Raw genomic sequence first — 19,703 nt, 5'->3', positions numbered from 1 at the left:
TGTGCCTGCCACAAAGAAGGATACTCCCACACGAGGTGATAAGACCAGCACAGGCTGTATGGGCTCTTTATTCTTGGTAAGGAGTAATCCAAGCCCAAGGCCCATTCTTACACAGCTGAGTTGGAGTCCAAGGACTGGGCGTATGAGACTGACTTTCCCAATGATAGGAACGTGCCTCTTTGATAATAAAATTTTATCCTAGATCCTTCAGATGCCAAAAAGTCATGTCTACCGCTAGAAAAGTCACAAGAACCAGACCTGGAAGGTCTGAAATGACTGAGGGGTTTGGAAAAAGCTGGTGGCTAGAAGGGGTGAGTGAAGCCATGGTTTGCCAGCCTCCAGCGACAACCCCTGAAGCCCCTAGTGCCCATATTCACAGAATCTGTGGACAGTCTCTCAGCTTCGTCTTTGCTTTCCCATCTGTATCCACTTTTCTCATCTGTATTCACTGCCAGTGCCTTAAACTGCTTTTTTTTTTTTAGGCCTTCCTATTCATTTTATATCTGTCCTTCCTGTTCATTTAACTGGCATTTGTCTTGCATAAAGAAATTGGGTTAGGACATGACCTATATAGAGGAATTAATAACATTTTATAAAAATATACTTTAAACAAAACAACCTAAATAAAGAAAAAAAGCACACATGTTCCTGGACAGAAAGGTTTAATATCATGAAAATGCCAACCCTTTTCAAGTTAATATATATTTAATCAATTTTAATGAGAATTCCAATGGATTTGGAGCGGGGTAACTAAATGACTTAAATATGTTTTGAAGAACAAGTGTAAATAAAAATAACAATTACTGGAAATATAAATTAGTAAGGCCAGTTTTGTCCTAACTCATTTTAAAACTTATTTATAAAGCCGCTATAACAAAAGAGGACACAGTTGGGATACAATTGATTGGCATAACCCTTATTTGTTTACCTTTTGCCTACAAAAAAGTGAATTCACAACCTTTTCTTTCAAGACTAAAAGAAATATAGGAAAAGGATCATTTTAAAAATTCTCTTTCACATTCTTGAAGCAAAAGTTTTTAAACCATCAACGTTTGCAGTGAATTAATATTCTAGAAACCCGCAGTCCTTGGAGACACTATACCTATAAAGAATTTATAGAAAACAGCAGTGAACTAAAAGCCCTTAACTTTGTAGGCTACTATGTACTTCATAGTCTTTCATCTACCATCACCTCACTCTTGAATTTTCTGCCAATTTACAATCTTTTCTCACAAAGTTTTGTCTCACAGAACATGTATAATAAGGCACATGTGTAATGTACATGGACAGTCATGAAGTTAATATTTTGTAAGGAAAAAAGACCCAAAGACTATATCTTTTTTTCCTTATTAAAGAAATATTGGAGGGGCGCCTGGGTGGCGCAGTCGGTTAAGCGTCAGGTCACGATCTCGCGGTCCGGGAGTTCGAGCCCCGCATCGGGCTCTGGGCTGATGGCTCAGAGCCTGGAGCCTGTTTCCGATTCTGTGTCTCCCTCTCTCTCTGCCCCTCCCCCGTTCATGCTCTGTCTCTCTCTGTCCCAAAAATAAATCAAAAACGTTGAAAAAAAATTTTAAAGAAATATTGGAGAGAGAACACAGAATACCTACTTTTTAAATCATGTTTTTGAAGGATTTCAACACAATAAGCTTATAGTTTGCTTGATATGTTATAGTTGCTTGTTATGTTTGAAATACAAGCTTTGTATTTTCAAAAAGGGTCCAGATATCTTATCTTTTGCATATATTTTCTTGCCTCAGGAGGTTCCCTGAGTGGACCTCCTTCTCTCAGCCTGTTCCTCATATTCCAGGGGCTTCTGTGAGATACCTGAATGAGGCAACAGGATATAACTCAGTCCCAGGGATCTCTTCTACTCTTTCTTTAATTAACTCATTATCTTTTTCTGATCTTTTTGCTTCGTGTGCATGCGTGCATGTGTGTGTGTGTGTGTGTGGAAAATCATATTTACTTCCTAATTATTTTAGGTGCCCAATAAGCTCCCATTCTATATCTTCAGACGCCATAAATCCAGAGTCACCCCCTACTACATGGATAAGGATCTGATCCTTCTCCAAGAGGGAGGAGAAAGAGACAAGAAGATAGGAAAGGAAAAGGGGAGGGGGAAGGACTAGAGACCAGAAGAGTGTCATCCATGGTGAGATGGATTCTTAAACAGCTCAGCTCTCTGACACAGGGGAACCCCTGATTTATCCCCCACGTCCCCCTGCCTAGTGACCTCTCTCCATCACCCTCTCCCTTCTGAAAAGTAAAACAGCCTTTCCCTTTCTCAACATACTCTTTTTTAAATTTTTTTTTTTCAACGTTTATTTATTTTTTTTGGGACAGAGAGAGACAGAGCATGAACGGGGGAGGGGCAGAGAGAGAGGGAGACACAGAATCGGAAACAGGCTCCAGGCTCCGAGCCATCAGCCCAGAGCCCGACGCGGGGCTCGAACTCCCGGACCGCGAGATCGTGACCTGGCTGAAGTCGGACGCTTAACCGACTGCGCCACCCAGGCACCCCTCAACATACTCTTTTGAATCTCCTTTATTCCTTTCACATCTGCTCTAGAAATTCATTTAGACTTGATTTTTTTTCCTGTATAAAGACATTTGGCTGTGGTGTGCTCTGTGCCCACTGATACCAGTGGCGCCCAGTCTTGTGGCTCATACTACCTGAGAAGGTCCAGCCCCAAACACAATCCACCACATTCGGGAAAAGCTGGGTCTTACTGTGCAGAATAATGAAGTACCTCATAATTTGCAGCTTGCTTAAACAACGTTACTCTGCAACCTTCTTTACTCATTAATTCTTTCATTTCTTCTTTCTGTCCTTGATACTCTTTGTTTCTCAGTTCTGGTCTACTCCTGTTCTAGGCCTTTCTCTCTCTCACCTGTCTCTCAGTCCTCAGGAATAGAGGAAGGTAGATAAAGGGTAGATAAAGGGTAGATATTTGGAGAAGGGAAAAGTCATTGGAATCTTTATCCAAAACGGAAAATTAATTTTCCCTTCCAATAATGAAAGCTCAGTTTCACAATACTTCCTTTTAAGTTTAAAAGGATAAGTGTAGAAAGAGATTGCTTTCCCCATTGGGAGACAGGCCAACAAAGAAATCTTCATCTCACTAAAAATTTCCAGAAATCTGTACTAGCACATTCTTACCACTGATAATTGTTATGTGGTCATCTGACATATAAAACCTGTTATGAATAATAGTAACTATTTCAGGACATTTTATCCACTCTTACTCTCTCTATTTGAGATGTACAAACTTTCCCCAGTGAATGTAAGTTTCTCTTGGGAAGAAAACAGCAATTTTGTAAATATTAGAAAATATTTCTGGAATAAATTAGAGGTATAATTTTTAAAAATTGAGTTTTTGAACACTGTGTATCCTATTGACGTTTTTAAAATTCCTGAAGTGAAGGCATGGATGTAAGATAGTTTTTCTCCACTTTGGAACATTGTAAATTATTGATTAGTTCTCTTTAGCTTTGTCTCTGTTCTCTAAAAACTGATTCTTTTTTTCAGGAGCTTATCAACAAGTCCCTGGTTGAGAAAACTCATTTCCTACCCTTATTTTTTTTTTTTATCAGTAATTGATGTCATTGCTTTATTACTTTTGAGTAGAAGTTTTAGAAATGCTGTATTTTTTTTCAAAGCTGTTGTATAATTTCCCTAAATAAGTCTAAAGTACACGCTAGCTTTTATTACTTAATTTTTTGTTTTTAAGCAAATTATGATGAAGTTTGGGAAGCAAATTTCTTAACCAGATTTTGGTGGGAATCGTTGCTCAAGGTTAGGAGATCAGTTTCTTTATTTTGCAGCCTAGACCTCATGTATTTTTATCCCAGCCCCACCCTCCTTCATGAGTACTGTGACCTTTTGCACACACCTTAGCCCCAATTATTTTAAACAAGCTGCTCTATGAATATGAAAAGACAACATTTGTAAAGGATCTCCCAGCATAGAAAAGCAAACAGAACTAACAATCCATGCTTTCAAAAGTATGGAAAGAAGTGGTGGGATGAGTAGCGATGCACTCTTTAAATTGCTGTGGAAGTTTATGTCTGCTCTTCGTCATCTTTCCATATGTCCCTGGGCAGTAGATACACCTGCTTTTCATTGTGGAGAAGCATGGAGCCCCCTCAGTCTTCAACCCCATTTTGCAGTCCCACTGTCTGAATCAGACTCCTCAGAATTATGGCTCAGAAGGTCTGAAGGACTTAGCACATGCCTACTCTTCCCCTCCTTTTCTGGATTATTTCCTCCAAGTTGTTAGTTAAATCTTTACATAGTATTATTCCCGAGCTATAGAAGCAGGGTGTTTATATTTTCTGTACTTATTTACTTACTGTTTTGGGGGTGTGTGTGCACGTGTGCACGTGCGTGGATGCTTGCGTGTGTGTCTAAGTAAGGATTAAGGAACAGAGGAGCCACATCTCAAAGAACAACTTACTTTCGGGATTCTATTTGAGTCATGTTCCTTTTTATAAGCCCAAGAAATCACGGTTTTATGATTAATTTTGGAATTTAAGTTGCTTTTCTTTCTGCCTGGGTGAGTCCGACTCATCCCTCCAGGCTTAGCTGAAACTCCAGCCATAGGAAAGAGGGGAACGAACACCCTTGCCACCTAAGTCCTCTCTTGGGAAGCTAATATCATAGTCATTTATATACAGATATTACTTTGTGTCCTTGTGTCCAAAATCCTTTAGGGAGACTAGTGACTGTGTCTTTCTCATTCCCTCCTTCTCTTTCTCCTCTAGGGGAAGTGGTGGGTCAAGGTAAGCCAGGGCAAGGGCTTTCTGGGTGGGTATCGGTTTGAAGACAGCTCTGACACGTCCAAGGTTGTCCCCGGGGACACATTATCTCTGAGGCTTGATAGCTGGCAGGTAGTTATGAGGAATAAATGAAGTGGTCCAAAGTATTTGTGACATTAGATGATCAGTAATTAGTATTATTCTCTTCCTATCTCTTTAACAGCCTCTAGGCTTGGCCTGGTGTAGAACAAATATGAAGCAAATTTATCTTAAGTGAATTAATGGCTAAAGTAATGGAATTCTAATCTATGACACATACTTAAGCAGATATGATTCACTGTGCAATAACATGCTTGCCATTGTGCCTATGGAATCCCCAAACCATATATATTTTAGAAATGGTTTACCGTTTCTGAATGCAAAATCATCCTTTCTGTTATTTGGTTTCAAATGGCCTAAGATGTGGTTTGACCTTTATTGCATGTATGCCAAGAACTTAAACAGATGGTTTCTGAATTTTACCCCAAATCGCCCATAACTTCCCTGGTTGTCTTCTGTACTGGTCCCAGTCCCCATTAGGCTCTAGCTCTTTTGATAATTACCTTGGCATTCTTCCAGTGGAGTCTTCTATTTTTAGAGTCAAAATGCTGGAAGAACAAACCACAGATGTGCATTGAAATATGCAGAGTATGGGTACAGAGCCATTTCTGAGAGTTATAATAAGAAAAGTCTTTAACCTAAAGATGTTGTTTGAAAACTTAGCATATTTCCTTTTCTTTTCCTTTGTCTAGTCCCAGAATACTACCTTGTTTGTCCAGCATCACACTGGGATTTGAGAAACTAAAGATATCTAATCAAAATATCTATTTTCCAAGAGTACTCTACATTTCTCATACATTTTTGTTTAAAAAGTTATTTTAAAGAAGACAATATCAGTCATAAAAACAAACCTTATTTAACACCTCACGAAATGGACAGTCTCCTTTTGGAGAACTGCAAAATGGGCTGGAAGGCAGGAAGGTTTTATAGGATAAAGAATAAAGAACAAGGAAGAGACAAATAGAAAATATTGGTTAGGGCCACACAGTCATCCTTCTCTAGGGTGAAAAGAAACAAGGAAATAATAAGTACAGAGTTCAGACCTGGCTTGGCATTTGGGGATTGGCAGACGGTATACTGTTTTTCTGATCAAGTGGAGCATTTACAGGGATGTGAAAGTTATCTAAGTCACTGATGTAGCCCGCTGAGCAGAAGTGGCTCCATCTTGGGCCTCGAAAGTTCTTTCAACAGCTTATATATCACATTAGATTTTAAGTATTTTGAACTCAAAACAAACTTTTGTTTCTGTGTGATATAATACAAAACATTTGTATGCTTTATCTTTTTTAATGTTTAAAAATTTTTTTTAATATTTACTTATTTTTGAGACCGAAAGACAGAGCATGAGCGGGGGTAGGGGCAGAGAGAGAGGGAGAGAGAGAATCCAAAGCAAGCTCTTTGCTGTCAACATGGAGCCCAAGGCAGGGCTAGATCCCACAAACCATGAGATCATGACCTGAGCTGAGATCAGGAGTAGGAATGTTCAACTGACCGAGCCACCCAGGCACCCTAATTTTGCGGTTTACAGTTCACTTAGTTTAATAAGGTTACTTAATTTAAAGGTTTTTATTTATGCATTGTTTTATTTGATTTAAAAAAAATTTTTTTAAGTTTATTTGAGAGAGAGAATGTGCGCATAGGCACACATGCATGAGTGGGGGAGGGGCAGAGAGCGAGGGAGAGAGAATCCCAAGCATGGTCTCCCCACTGTTAGCACAGAGCTCAGCGTGGGACTCAAACTCACGAACTGTGAGATCGTGACCTTAGCTGAAATCGTGAGTCAGACACTTACCCAACTGAGCCACCCAGGCTCCCCTTATTATTTTTATTTTAAAGGAGCTCAGAACACTTCACTATTCCTTGAATCCAAACATTTTAGGCCAGAATTAGGCCTGTCTTATTATAGGTGGGTCACTTTGGAGTCATGCAAATCTGATTTTAAATACAAACCCTCGTCCTTGGTAGTCATCTATCCTCAATTAAGTAGAAAAAATATTTTTCTGTATCCTGTAGCTGCAGTAATGTAAAATACAAAAAGAAAAAAGAAAAAGAGGGATTGTTTGTCCAATGTAGATTCTCTAAATAGATTTTTAAAGAGAAAACATTTTTTTTTTTAAAGAAGATTTAAAATCTGAATTGTAGGTCACTGCGAATTTATTTGTAACATCCATTTGCCAGGGGCCATCTTGGTTTTCAAGGTAAAAGTGAAATTGGTTGGAACCCCATCCCGGTGTTCTAGGAATCCTTGGAGGGAGGAATGAGGGAGATGGCAGAGGTGGAAGCTTGTATATCTTGTAGTTTTCTTTTGACTCATGGTTCTTGCATTTGCTGATTTCTCAATTTACATTCTGTCTTCCCTTCTGCATGTTTTGCCTCTTTTTGGTATTGCATTGCCTCACTGGACATCGCCCAGATCTTTATTTCCCTGAGTGTACACTTAAGGTTATTTCTTAGCAAACTTTGCAAAATATTAAAAATATGGAACAAGGAAAGAGAAAATGCAGCCAGAAACAACTTAAAATTGAATACTTGACATAAAGTTGAATATTCTTCTGTTCTTACAAATCTTATCTGCCATTACCCTGAAGAATTTTCCTGGGCTTCCTATCAGGTAATCAGTCACCTGCCAGGTAGCTGGGTCCTTTCTGTTCTCTCAGATCTCCAGCCTTGTCTTACTTACCTTGAAGACTCCAGCAATTCCAGTCCCTTCTTCCTGTGCAGAGCCACAGACTCTCCCTTTGTTTGACCAAGGACATTCAGGCTTTGTCCCACAGGGCTTCATCTTTTAATGCATGCCATTCGTCAGCGATTTAGTTTTCTTTCCTCCTTTCTTCGTTTTCTTTCTTCTTTTCCTTTTTCCTCCTCCCACCCTTCTTCCTCCCTCCCTTCCTCCCTTCCTTCCCATCTTCCTTCCTTTCTTTCCTCAAATACACTTTAAAAGAATTTTGGATCCCCTCATTTTTAATTTGATGTGTAAAATTTATTATCCTGCACTTCAGTAATTCCAAAGGACACTACCCCTGGTATATTGCCTGCATGATTTTAGTCTGTTTAAAATATTTAAATATCAAAAGTTGTAGATTTAGTTCATTCAGTTATGGAAAATGGCCGCCTTATAACCTAATTCTCAAAGCCAGTTCTTATTATCAAACTCATCAGCCAATCCAGCTTATTTTCTAATGGGAAAGATCTGTCCTATTTTTTTCAATTCAATTCAAATAAATGTGTCATATGTGTGTTGCTCTGATGCTCCCCTCACTTTTGAATTCTAATTTTAAGATAGACACATGGACAAACATGGAAACAGCTATCTGGTTTGTGTGCAAGGGCTAGTGGAGAAATGGATGAGATAAGACCTGTCTTTGGGCGCCTGGGTGGCTCAGTCGGTTAAGCGTCCGACTTCGGCTCAGGTCGTGATCTTGCGGTCTGTGAGTTTGAGCCCCACGTCGGGCTCTGTGCTGACAGCTCAGAGCCTGGAGCCTGCTTCGGATTCTGTCTCCCTCTCTCTCTGCCCTCCCTCTGCTCACACTCTGTTTCTCCCTCTCTCTCTCTCAAAAATAAATAAACATTTAAAAAAAGAAAGAAGGCCTGTCTGCTTTTAATATTTCTTTTCTGTGTCTGCTTTACTTTGCTTTCAAGGGCTCCTTCTTTAGGTACAACGTGTTCTGTACTTGCCCTTTTGTTTGGCACTCAAGAGATTTTTATACTGCAGGGAAAATGTGCCAGTGTGAATATCAAGATGACCGAGAGGCAAACTTTTACAAAGTGAGGAAAAGTTGATTGTGTTAGGAGATAGGGAAAGAGAACTGAGCCACAGTTTTTTCTTAGACAGACCCATTTTAGAAGAGAATAAATCTGGAAGTACCAGAAAATTGGTTTCCTTAACATTATTGTGTCCATGTGCCCTCTGTTGATGAATGTGATTTGGAGACTATTATACGACAGTATCTTTTAAACAATAACCATTCTTTTCCTAAGAGATTATATTTTCCATGCGTATAGACACATATTACAGGATTATTCAGATTCTGTGCTAGCCATTGTCCACTTGACTTGGTTATATAAACGATCTGTGTAATAAAGGTCACACAGAATTTATGGTACTTGTAAAATTCCAATGCTGGAATAAAATCTAGACTTCTGAGCAATAGGAGGTACAGTGAGGAGCAAACAAGCAGCTTGTTCCCTTGATGCTTCTTAGTCAGGAATTAGCAAGCTTTTTCTGTATAATACCATAGAGTAAATTGTTTTAGGCTTTATGGAACAGAAGGTCTCTGTCACCACTGTTCAACTCTGCCATTGTAATGTGAAAACATCCCTAGGCAATAAATAACAAACGAGTTTTGCTGTGTTCCAATAAAACTTTATTTGCAAAAACAGACGGTAAGCTGGATTTAGCTTACTGGCCATAGTTTGCCAACCCATGTCCTTGACTATGGCCTTATATAAGAGAGAAGAGTAGGACCCAAATATATGGCTACATGTAAGCTCAAGTCAATGATATCCAGAAGGCACTTTGGCAGTCTGATTCTGATGAAGACGGCACCTTTGTAGCTGTAAAAATGATATAATTTTGAGCCAGTTCTGAAATCCTGGCCAATTAAAACTTCAGTCGGAGTTATTTTGTTTTAGGGTTCATAGTAAGAAATAAAACCCCTTTGCTGTCTTGTACTTTCATGTGAATAAAAACGAGTGACTTTGGTGTTGATACAGTTGACCCTTGAACAACACTGGCCTGAACTATACATGAAGTTTTTGAATAAATATATGAGACAATATTGACATAGATACTGACAGATGATTCATTTCATAAACAGATGATATAAATTTATGGTATCATATATATAGTACAATATTGTAAATGTATTCTTGCTTATGCTTACTAGCATTCTCTTTTCTCTAGTTTACTTTATTCTAAGAATACAGTATATTATATATAACATAAAATGTGTGCTATTAATTGTTTATGTTACTATTAAGGCTTCTGGTCAATACTAGGCTATTGGTAGCTAAATTGTTGGCAAGTCAAAAGTTATAGGTGGATTTTTGACTGGAGTTGGGGGGGGGATAGTCAGCACCCCTAACCCCTGCATTGTTGAAGGGTCAGCTGTGCATCTGCTCAGAACTTCTGATATAAATCTTATTTTTTCCCACTTAGTATGTTTCCCTCCATTGTCTTAAAGAGATAATTTTAAAACTGGTGATAGAAACTGTTTGAAAGCCAGATTATTTAATAACATTCAAGAATTTCTTTTACTTCTTTCAGTCCAGCACAGTGGTTCTTAGAGTATGTTTGCTGGGCCAGCAGGCATCAATAGCACCTGAGAATTTACCAGAAATGCAGATGCTTGGGCCCTACTTCAGACTTACTGAATCAGAAACTTGGAGGGTAGGGCCTTGTGATCTGTGTTCTAACAAGCCCCCAGGTGATGCTGAGGCATGCTTAATGTTTGAGAACCACTGGTCTAGCTTATACCAAGTTTTCAGTTAATTCTTTTTTTTAATGTTTACTTATTTATTTTCGAGAGAGAGAGATAGACAGCGAGCAGGGGAGGGGCAGAGAGAGAGAGGGAGACAGAATCCCAAGCAGGCTCTACATTGTTGGTGCAGAGCCCGCTGCAGGGCTTGAACTCACAAACTGTGAGATCATGGCCTAGACCAAAACCAAGAGTTGGACGCTCCACTGACTGAGCCACCCAGGTGCCCCTCAAGATGCCTTTTAGATGTGCAAGCAATGCCATCAAGAAGCCAGTTGGATAAAAATAAGATGGAGCTCAGGAAGGTGATCAAAGGCAGATGATAAAATTCACCAGCCCACTGATGATATTTTATAGAAAAGTATTTGTTTGAAAACCACAGAAAAAGAATCTAGTTAGGGAAGAGAGGAAGGCCCAGAACTGAAACCTGGACTCTCCTGGGGCACATTCAGAGGTTGGATAAAGGAGCCACCTGTCACTAGCTCGGGCTTCAGCTGGTGTGGGCAGTCTGGGACTGCAATGAGGACCCCTGATCTTGTCACTTCCTACACTGAACTCTGTTCCAGCCAGCTGAATTCCTATTATGTGAACATGCCCTTTACTTTGGTGTATCTAATCCTTTGTTCTGATTTTACTTCTTCTGAGGAGCCTCTCTGACATCCCCTTCACACCTGCCCCTCCCCACCCACCCCAGTGTGGTCACTGTCACCACTGTGCCCCATAGCACATTGCACATTTTGATGTGGTAACACTTACCACATGTTAGTTACTTTTAGTTCTATGCCTTTTCTATCAGACTATGTACCTTGAGAGCCAAGGTTCTTCCGTTCATGTTCATCCTCAGCACTTGGACACTGCTAAGAGGTTCTCAGTAAACATCTGTTGGGTGAATGATTGGAAGAATTCCGCAGACCTGGTGTCCAGTTAGTATTGGATATGCTTTCAAACTATAGCCTTTCTCCCAACTAAGGTTTCAGGGAAAAGAATCACTTTACTAGCTACGGAGCAAAATCAATCAGGAAGGTGTGGTTTCTAAAGAGTTATTACTAAATTTTCACTAATAATAATGATAACAATAATAAATACCACCTTATATTGAACGCTTACCTCATGTTAGACACCATGCTAAGTTTGTGTGCTATTTATAAACTCATCAGTTAGAACCTCAGAATTCCTCATTTCAACACTGTCTGGGCAAAGCACTTACCCTTCCTTTTTTCAGTTTTAGAATTTGTTGTCTTTTTAAGTGTAGTATCTTTAAACCTTCAATTTCATGTTTCCCCTGCAGTGCTTAGTTAGCACTTTGCTCTCCACTAAATGCCAAATAAATATTTGCTCACTTGGTTTAGTAGTGATAGCTCTTGCATAGGCAATGATCTCAGCCATTTTTTTCTTCAAATAAAAAATTTCTGATTCTGACCGTGGATTCTCTAAATTAACTTTTTTTCTGAATTAGCTTAGAAAGTCCAGGGATAGTTCAGGGAAAGTAAGAAGAAGTAAAATTTTTGTTCCATGGCATATCAAGATAGTTTTCTGATGGTAATAATTCCTTTGGTTCCCAGTAACTACTTGTAGAAGATTTGGCCACATGCATGCTGAGACATTTGATATGTGCTGGTAATGCTGAGACAAATGAAAACCAGGGTTTGTTTGTTTGTTGAAGGATTATCTCAGAGAGTATCCATAGCCAGTATATAGCTACTTATCTTTTGTGTCCTGGTTAAATAGCTATTGATGATGCTGGTGTAGATAATGGGAGTTTTTAAAAGTTTGGGAATGTTAGCGTAAATAGCTGTTTCTCCTGTGGGATTTCTCAAAACCTGTAATACGCTGATGTGTTCAGTGAATCACCAAGAGAATGCTAACATTTCCTGTTAATTTGGTTGGCCATAAAACGTTTTTTCTGCTTTGAACTTTGGACATCTTGCAAATGCTTCATAGAACACAATTTGGAAAAACTGTGATATTTAGGTTGTGAAGATGCAGAAGGCATACCTATTATTTTCCCATCCCTGTTATGGAAAAGCAAAAGCAAAAGTTTTGTGAGACAATGTCCATGAAGGTTAAACAAATGGCCCCTGAGGTCACTGGTCTCTTTTTAAATATTAGGTTACTTAGGTCTGAGAAAATGAGCAGAAGGTCTTAGTAAAGAACAGTGCTGTGTATCACTATTTCATTGTTGGAAGGTTCATCCTTTCTTGGCCCAAGAGAGGAAGCCCCCAGATTCTCGAGTCTTCACATTTTCTAGAATGGTGTCATGGATCATCTGTAATGGCCTCAGGAGATTTCTCACTGTTCCATCACATTTATACCACCTTCTGGACCCGTTACACCCACTGCCATTTTCCAAACATACCCGTGCTTTGTACAGTCTTCCTTTTGCTTTTCCTCTTTCCTTTGCCTGGACTGTTCATTCATCCATCTCCCCATGTTGAAGTGGGACCTTTGTTAATTCAGCAGTTATTTATTAAAGTCTACTCTTTGCAAGGAACTCATAATCATAGTTGTAGACAAAGATACTCAAAATATTTTGCTTTTCTTTTAGTTAGACATGAACCTCCCTGCTTTTTTTTTTTAATGTTTATTTATTTCTGAGACAGAGAGAGACAGAGCATGAGTGGCGGCGGGGCAGAGAGAGAGGGAGACACAGAATCCGAAGCAGGCTTCAAGCTCCGAGCTGTCAGCACAGAGCCCGACGCGGGGCTCAAACTCACGAGCTGTGAGATCATGACCTGAGCTGAAGTCGGTCGCTCATCTGACTGAGCCACCCAGGGGCCCCTGAACCTCCCTGCTTTTATATTAGAATAAAATACCAGAATATTTTACACATCACAGAACAGTTTCCTTACTTGCATGGTGTACCAGTTAACTATAGGCTTATCTTTTACCTCCTAGTAGACTAAATGCATTGCAAGAATGTCTTTTAAAAAAAAACTTTTTTAAATGTTTATTTATATTTGAGAGAGAGACAGAGTACAAGTGGGGAGAGAGCAGAGAGAGAGACATAGAATCCGAACCAGGCTCCAGGCTCTGAGCTGTCAGTACAGAGCCATATGAGGGACTTGAACTCATGAACCGTGAGATCATGACCTGAGCCGAAGTCAGACGCTTAACTGACTGAGCCACCCAGGTGCCCCACAAGAATGTCTTAATTATTGTACCCTAGTAGAGCCTAACTCAACTCCTGGCCCTTACTTGGTGCTCAAGAATCTGTCAAGTTGAATGGAATGTATAGATGTTCCTATGGCTATTAGTAGAACTATAGCTTAGAAAGCCTGGTTTCAGATTTGCTTCTGACTACTCAGGAATTACAGATGTACTGACAGGTCAGATTTCCCAGGTAGCACCCACCTATAACTGTCCTGCAGAATGGGTTTACTTTAGAACCAGATTCGTCGAGAATCTAAGACACGGCTGGAGACTCTTATCCATGCATTGCCACTACAGTTGGGAAGCAAATGTGCAACTTGGCTTAATCAAACTGACGGTGTTCTTTTACTTTTATTAACCAATACTGTCAAAACAAATTGAAAGCTGGGTTGTTTCAAGTAAATTTCAGAATGCAAACATTTTATTTGAAATACCACTAATTAAAATGTCTAAGTGGACTGAAAGGGCCCAGCTATATTTTAGGTCATGGAAAGATTGATCCCAATCCTTTTTCAGATACCTTCAATCTAAACATAAACTAAGGTATGCACATTACATTAGGGATGTTTGGTGCACCTATGTTTAGAGGGAGAGCTCATCATTCCAGATGTAATACATGTTCCTCATTGTCCCTTTCCTCATGTTCTTTTTGGACCTTCTGAAATGTATGATTGAAAAATCAAAAGCAAAACCAAAAATGAATCAGCAGGGAAGAGGCAGAAATAGCAAGCCAGGTGGCTTCTCCGATCTTTTACTTTATGCGTTTGAAGCCAATCTTCTATTGCTGTTTCCTTAAGTGGAAGGAATATTTAGACAAGAAAGAAAGAAAGGAGTGAAAATGGAACACCTTTCCGACGGGTACCATCTTAATCATTTGACAGCCATAGGAAGATGAAGCCCAAGGTTGGATCCCAGTCCATCACCTTGAAAGAATCGACAACGGTTTAATTTTTTAGGCTGCACTGGCTCTTGGTAGAAGGAAAATGATAAAAAGAGGCAATGCGTTACTAAACATGGTATGCAAAAAGTAATAGCAATGCTAACACTTGTTGTCCAAGGCAGCGTCTAACCTGTATTAATAAGCTCCCGTGAAATCACTCTCTGGCCTCTTTAGGTCGGTCTTTTAAACAAATTTTGAAATTCTCTCTACAGGTAAAGATAAGATAAAAGTATCTGAGGATGACTTGAAGAAACTCCCACTGATCAGATGGTGTATTTTGGAAACCCTTCGTTTAAGAGCCCCTGGTATCATTACTAGAAAAGTGATGAAGCCTGTTCAAATTTTGGTGAGCTTTGGTTTGGTTTTAAAATAGTCAACCTTTGAAGGAAAAAAGGTACATATTTTGCCATATGTCATTAGATAATTCCTCAAGTTCCATTAAGGAAACAGGTTAGGGATGAGAGTTGTGCCGTAACATTTTTATTAATGTGAATATTTATCTGTTGGCAACTATTTTAGCTAAAACGTAACTCTTCGATGATCATTTTGGCTATGTGATTCCACATCAGAATTAATATGATCCTATTTAGGTCAAGCAGGTGGATTAGATAGTCTGCTGAACCAATGGGCAAGTAATCTTGAGCAATGGGTTCAGGAATTGAGGGTATGAGGAAAGTTCCTTTGGGTAACTGGAAGGTAGTTTCAGACTACAGATAACAGCCAGGGAAACAGCGGGAAAGCTGTGGGTGATAGCAACTGATATTAGCAGTCAGCAGCTGAGTGAGGGAGAGAGGTCCCTCCTATGAGCAAAGTAGGAGAAAATTTGCAAGTGCTCCATGGCAGCTATGTTCGTGTGGCTGACTTCTAATTCCGTATTTGGCAAATCAGTCAGGCAGAACAAAATATTTTTTTTTTTTCAGAATGACTTGACAGGGCCTGCATTATCCAGATAGATCACATTTACTCAGCTCTCAACTCTTGTTAGCTTTTTAATAATACAGTTTGATACAGTTTTTAGTAGTGGAAGACAAAAGAGACAAAAAAAATCAAAATTTTATAAAAGTTGCAGCTACACCCAAAGGAGACATAGTTTATTTAACTGGTCTTACATACATTACAGCATTTAGTTTTAGTGGGATTTTAACTGTTTATGCTTTTAAATAATCTATTAGTTACTTTAAAATATCAGTATAAAAAGATATGCTTTGAGGAGATATAATCAAACAACTTGGTGCAAATGAGTAGAGGAATGTGTTTATTACTCTGAATAGTACTATAGTTTATATTGAACGTTTGTTAAACCTTATTTATATTCTGGCTAACAGATAATTAGCTGAAATACAGAAGTTATTTGTCTGCCGGTAGGTATCTTGATTGTTATTTTAAGTATACAGATGCCATACATGCTTTGTGAGATTTATACCTACATATTTCAGTTATTTTGGAGCTTTTGTGAGTGGCATTTAAAAAAAATTTTGGTTCTCAATTGTACATTACTTGTTTGTAGAAACGCAGTTGATTTTTGTGTGTTCACCTTGTACTTACAACTTTGCAAAACTCACTGTGCTTTTTGGTCCTACAAGTGTTTTTATAGATTCCTTGGGAATTTTTATGTAGATATTTTCTTTCTTTTATTTCTTTTTCTTGCCTTATTGCCCTGGCTCTGACTTCCAGCACTGTGTTGAATAACAGTAGTGACAACAGATATTCTTGCCTTAAGGGGAAAGCATTAAGGGGAAAATCTTCCACCGTTAAGCTCGATTTTTGGTGCGTTTTCGGTAGCTGCTTCTTATCAAGTTGAGGAAATGTGCTTCTATTTCTAATTTACTGAGAATTTCAATCATGAATGGGTGTTGGAGTTTGTCTAGTGCTTTTCCTGCATCGGTAGATATAATCATACGCTTTTTCTTCTTTAACCTATGGCTGTGATGGATTACATTTATGGATTTTTGAATGTTGAACCAGCCTTTCATAGACATGAAAGACATGTCATGCTAGGCATGACATTCTGGAATAAATGTCAATTTGATCATGTTGTCTAGTTCTTTTTATACATTGTTAAATTTGTTTCACTAATATTTTTTTTTAATTTTTTTTTTAACGTTTATTTATTTTGGGGACAGAGAGAGACAGAGCACGAACAGGGGAGGGGCAGAGAGAGAGGGAGACACAGAATCGGAAACAGGCTCCAGGCTCCGAGCCATCAGCCCAGAGCCCGACGCGGGGCTCGAACTCACGGACCGTGAGATTGTGACCTGAGCTGAAGTCGGACGCTTAACTGACTGAGCCACCCAGGCGCCCCTGTTTCACTAATATTTTGTTGAGGATTTTTTGTCTGGAAGTTCCTAAGAGATAGTGATCTGTAGTCTTGTTTTCTGCTTTCTTACCTTTCTTTCTTTCTTTCTTTCTTTCTTTCTTTCTTTCTTTCTTTCTTTCTTTCATACTGTCTTGTCTGGTTTCTATATCATGATAATCTCTTAAAAGATGTTTTATGCTTGTCCTGCCCTCTTTTCATAAGCACTCAGATTCCTTTCTTTACTTCTTTCCTCTCTCTTCCACTCTCTCTCCTTTCTCTCTCTCTTTCTTCTTCTTACTTAATTCTTTCTTTTTCTCGCATTTCCTCTTTCTGATCTCATTTTTCAGGCCTTTTCCCCTGAAGCCTCTCTCCTTTTAAGTTCCCATTTAGTTCTTTAGTTTCCATAGTTCTTTACTAACTATGCCTTCACTAAAACAGGGAGAAAAAACCACAAGAATCTTCATATCTATATATCTATCTATATCATATCTATGGAAGAATAAGATATATTTTTCCGGTTACTTTTGTACTATCTTTGTAACTTTCAGTGTGGTTTATGTGACTTCAACACGTTCTGTCTCAGACTTCCTTGACCATTGTTCTGCCTGCCTCATATATGACTGCTCCATACCCTCCTTCTCAAACTTAACACCCAGCTTGTGCTATTTCATTAGCTCAGTATGTGAGGCCATCACATGATAATTTTATAATGAAAAAGTTTAAACTATTACATAAATACATTTTCTGGCAGACTGACCCAAACCAAAGACCTTTAGGCACATGCCAGTTTCCGATCAACATGGTGCACTTTTGAAATTGTATTCTTTTTAGCTTCTGCTATCCTGACCTTCAGCATTCCTTTTTTTTTTTTAATATATATAATTCATTGTCAAGTTAGCTAACATACAGTGTATATAGTGTGTTCTTGGTTTTGGGGGTAGATTCCGTGATTCATCACTTACATACAACGCCCAGTGCTCATCCCAACAGGTGCCCTCCTCAGTGCCATCACCCATTTCCCCATCCCTCGTCCCCCATCATGCTGTTCATTTACTTTTTTTTTAACTTGATTATACTTATACCTCAACCCTTCTTTTTTCAAATAGATACCATTTGTCCTTACTATTCTCTTGCCACACTAATTATCCTCTTATTTTTCCTTTATTTTTTACTGTACCACCACCTGAAATCTGTCTTCTGTGCCCTATTTTTTCCCTTCGAGGGAAAAACATTTTCCACTGGACAAATGTTAGTTTTTTGCTTATTTCGGTTTGCTTCTCACTTTGGGACCCTTGAAGATGACTCAGTCTATTTCTTCCTTCCTTGTATTTTTATTTTACCATAAGGTATTGTTACAAATGTATTTGTTTTTCGTCATGCAACTGACTTAATTGCGGGTCAGGCTGCAATATTGGCACTAACACAGTCACTATATTCTACTGCTCCATTGACCAACCTGAAAACCTCTATCCTTAAGCAAAGTGGCTCTTGGAAGAGCTTTTAACCACATGTTCTTACCAGGGTTGTGCTTAACTAAGGGAGGTTATAAATTTGTCGTGGCCATTAACACCTCATATTTTTTCAAAAGCAATTTTGCTCGTTCAAGAACTTTACCTAGAAAAACACCCAAGTTCAAACATATGCAACACGTATATACTCATGTGTATACAACTCCCCTTGACCCGTTAGCCATACAGCTATCTCACATGCTCCTTGTATGGCACCAATACAGAAACCTATGTTTCATTATAGTGTAAATCTGCCATTTAGACACTTTTTAACATTATTACACTTTTCATGCATCCAGCGCTTGCGTATTTATCTCGATAGCCTTGTAATAGTCCACTGAATTCATAGCTTAGGTATTTCATTATTTCCTAACTCTTGAGAATTTAGGTTGGTTTCCTTTGTGGTTACTTTAATGTGGAGATTATTTGCCTCTTTGTGCATAGTACATTTTTAAAAAATATTTTATTTATTTTTGAGACAGAGACAGAGCATGAGTGAGGGAGGGGCAGAGAGAGAGGGAAACACAGAATCCGAAGCAGGCTCCGGGCTCTGAGCTGTCAGCACAGAGCCCGACGCGGGGCTCGAACCCACCAACCGTGAGCTCATGACCTGAGCCGAAGTTGGACGCTTAACCAACTGAGCCACCCAGGCGCCCCCATAGTACATTTTTTTAATAATTATTCTTGAATTATACTTTAATAGTGGATTATTGGTCCAAGGGAATAAACACATTTACGATTCACTGCATACAATCCTCTTACAAAACTGAACTGTTTTTATAATTCCAACATTATAGATTCTCAATAAAAATTTTTAATTACAAGTGATAGATATCTGAAACAATTTGAGAAGTTGCAGAAAAAAAATCATAATCTCTTATCTCCACTTCCTCAAACTCACACTTTCTTCCTAGGGGCCAGTGGATCCAGGCTCATTCCAAGCCCTGCTGGTGTCTCTTTTACTGATCACGCAACCCAGAGACATGCGCTCAGGCTGCTATCTTCCAAGAATGTTCTAGAACTCCTTTTCCTTATTTTTCACAATATACTTTTAACTTTTTTTTTTCAAATTTTTAAATGTTTACTTATTTTTGAGAGAGAGAGAGAGAGAAACCATGCAAGTAGGGGAGGTGCAGAAGAAAGGGAGACACAGAATCTGAAGCAGGCTCCAGGCTCTGAGCTGTCAGCACAGAGCCCGATGCAGAGCTCAAACTCATGAACTGTGAGATCATGACCTGAGCTGAAGTCAGATGTTTAGCTGACTGAGCCACCCAGGCACCCCTACAATATATTTTTAATATTTGTAAAGGGTACAAATATTACCTTTGTTTCTGTACTTACTATTTCTTTTATAAATTAAATGTATACAACCTTTCCCCTTTTAGGAGGCATAAACTAATCACTGTGAACTTCTCCCTGCAGAGTTGAGGCTTTAATTTTGAAAATAATAACTTGAACAGCTTTTTCTTCTTATT

At 38.9% G+C, this 19,703-nt stretch overlaps 1 protein-coding gene across 3 annotated transcripts in view; it reads left to right on the top strand.

Moving 5' to 3' along the window:
• Positions 1-19,703, top strand: part of LOC125166328 (24-hydroxycholesterol 7-alpha-hydroxylase) — a 95,189-nt gene that overhangs the window by 46,871 nt on the left and 28,615 nt on the right. For 2 of the 3 annotated variants that reach the window (XM_047860206.1, XM_047860205.1), the window contains one exon: positions 14,637-14,770. The exons of the other annotated variant lie outside the window; for it this stretch is intronic. In XM_047860206.1, coding sequence (XP_047716162.1) covers positions 14,637-14,770 — 134 coding nt within the window. The remainder of the gene's footprint in view (positions 1-14,636; positions 14,771-19,703) is intronic. 3 annotated transcript variants of the gene reach the window in all.

Source organism: Prionailurus viverrinus, chromosome B2, assembly GCF_022837055.1.
Source record: "Prionailurus viverrinus isolate Anna chromosome B2, UM_Priviv_1.0, whole genome shotgun sequence".
Lineage (NCBI taxonomy): Eukaryota > Metazoa > Chordata > Mammalia > Carnivora > Felidae > Prionailurus > Prionailurus viverrinus.
Note: the sequence above shows the minus strand (reverse complement) of the source record. Positions and strands in the feature narration are given on the sequence as shown.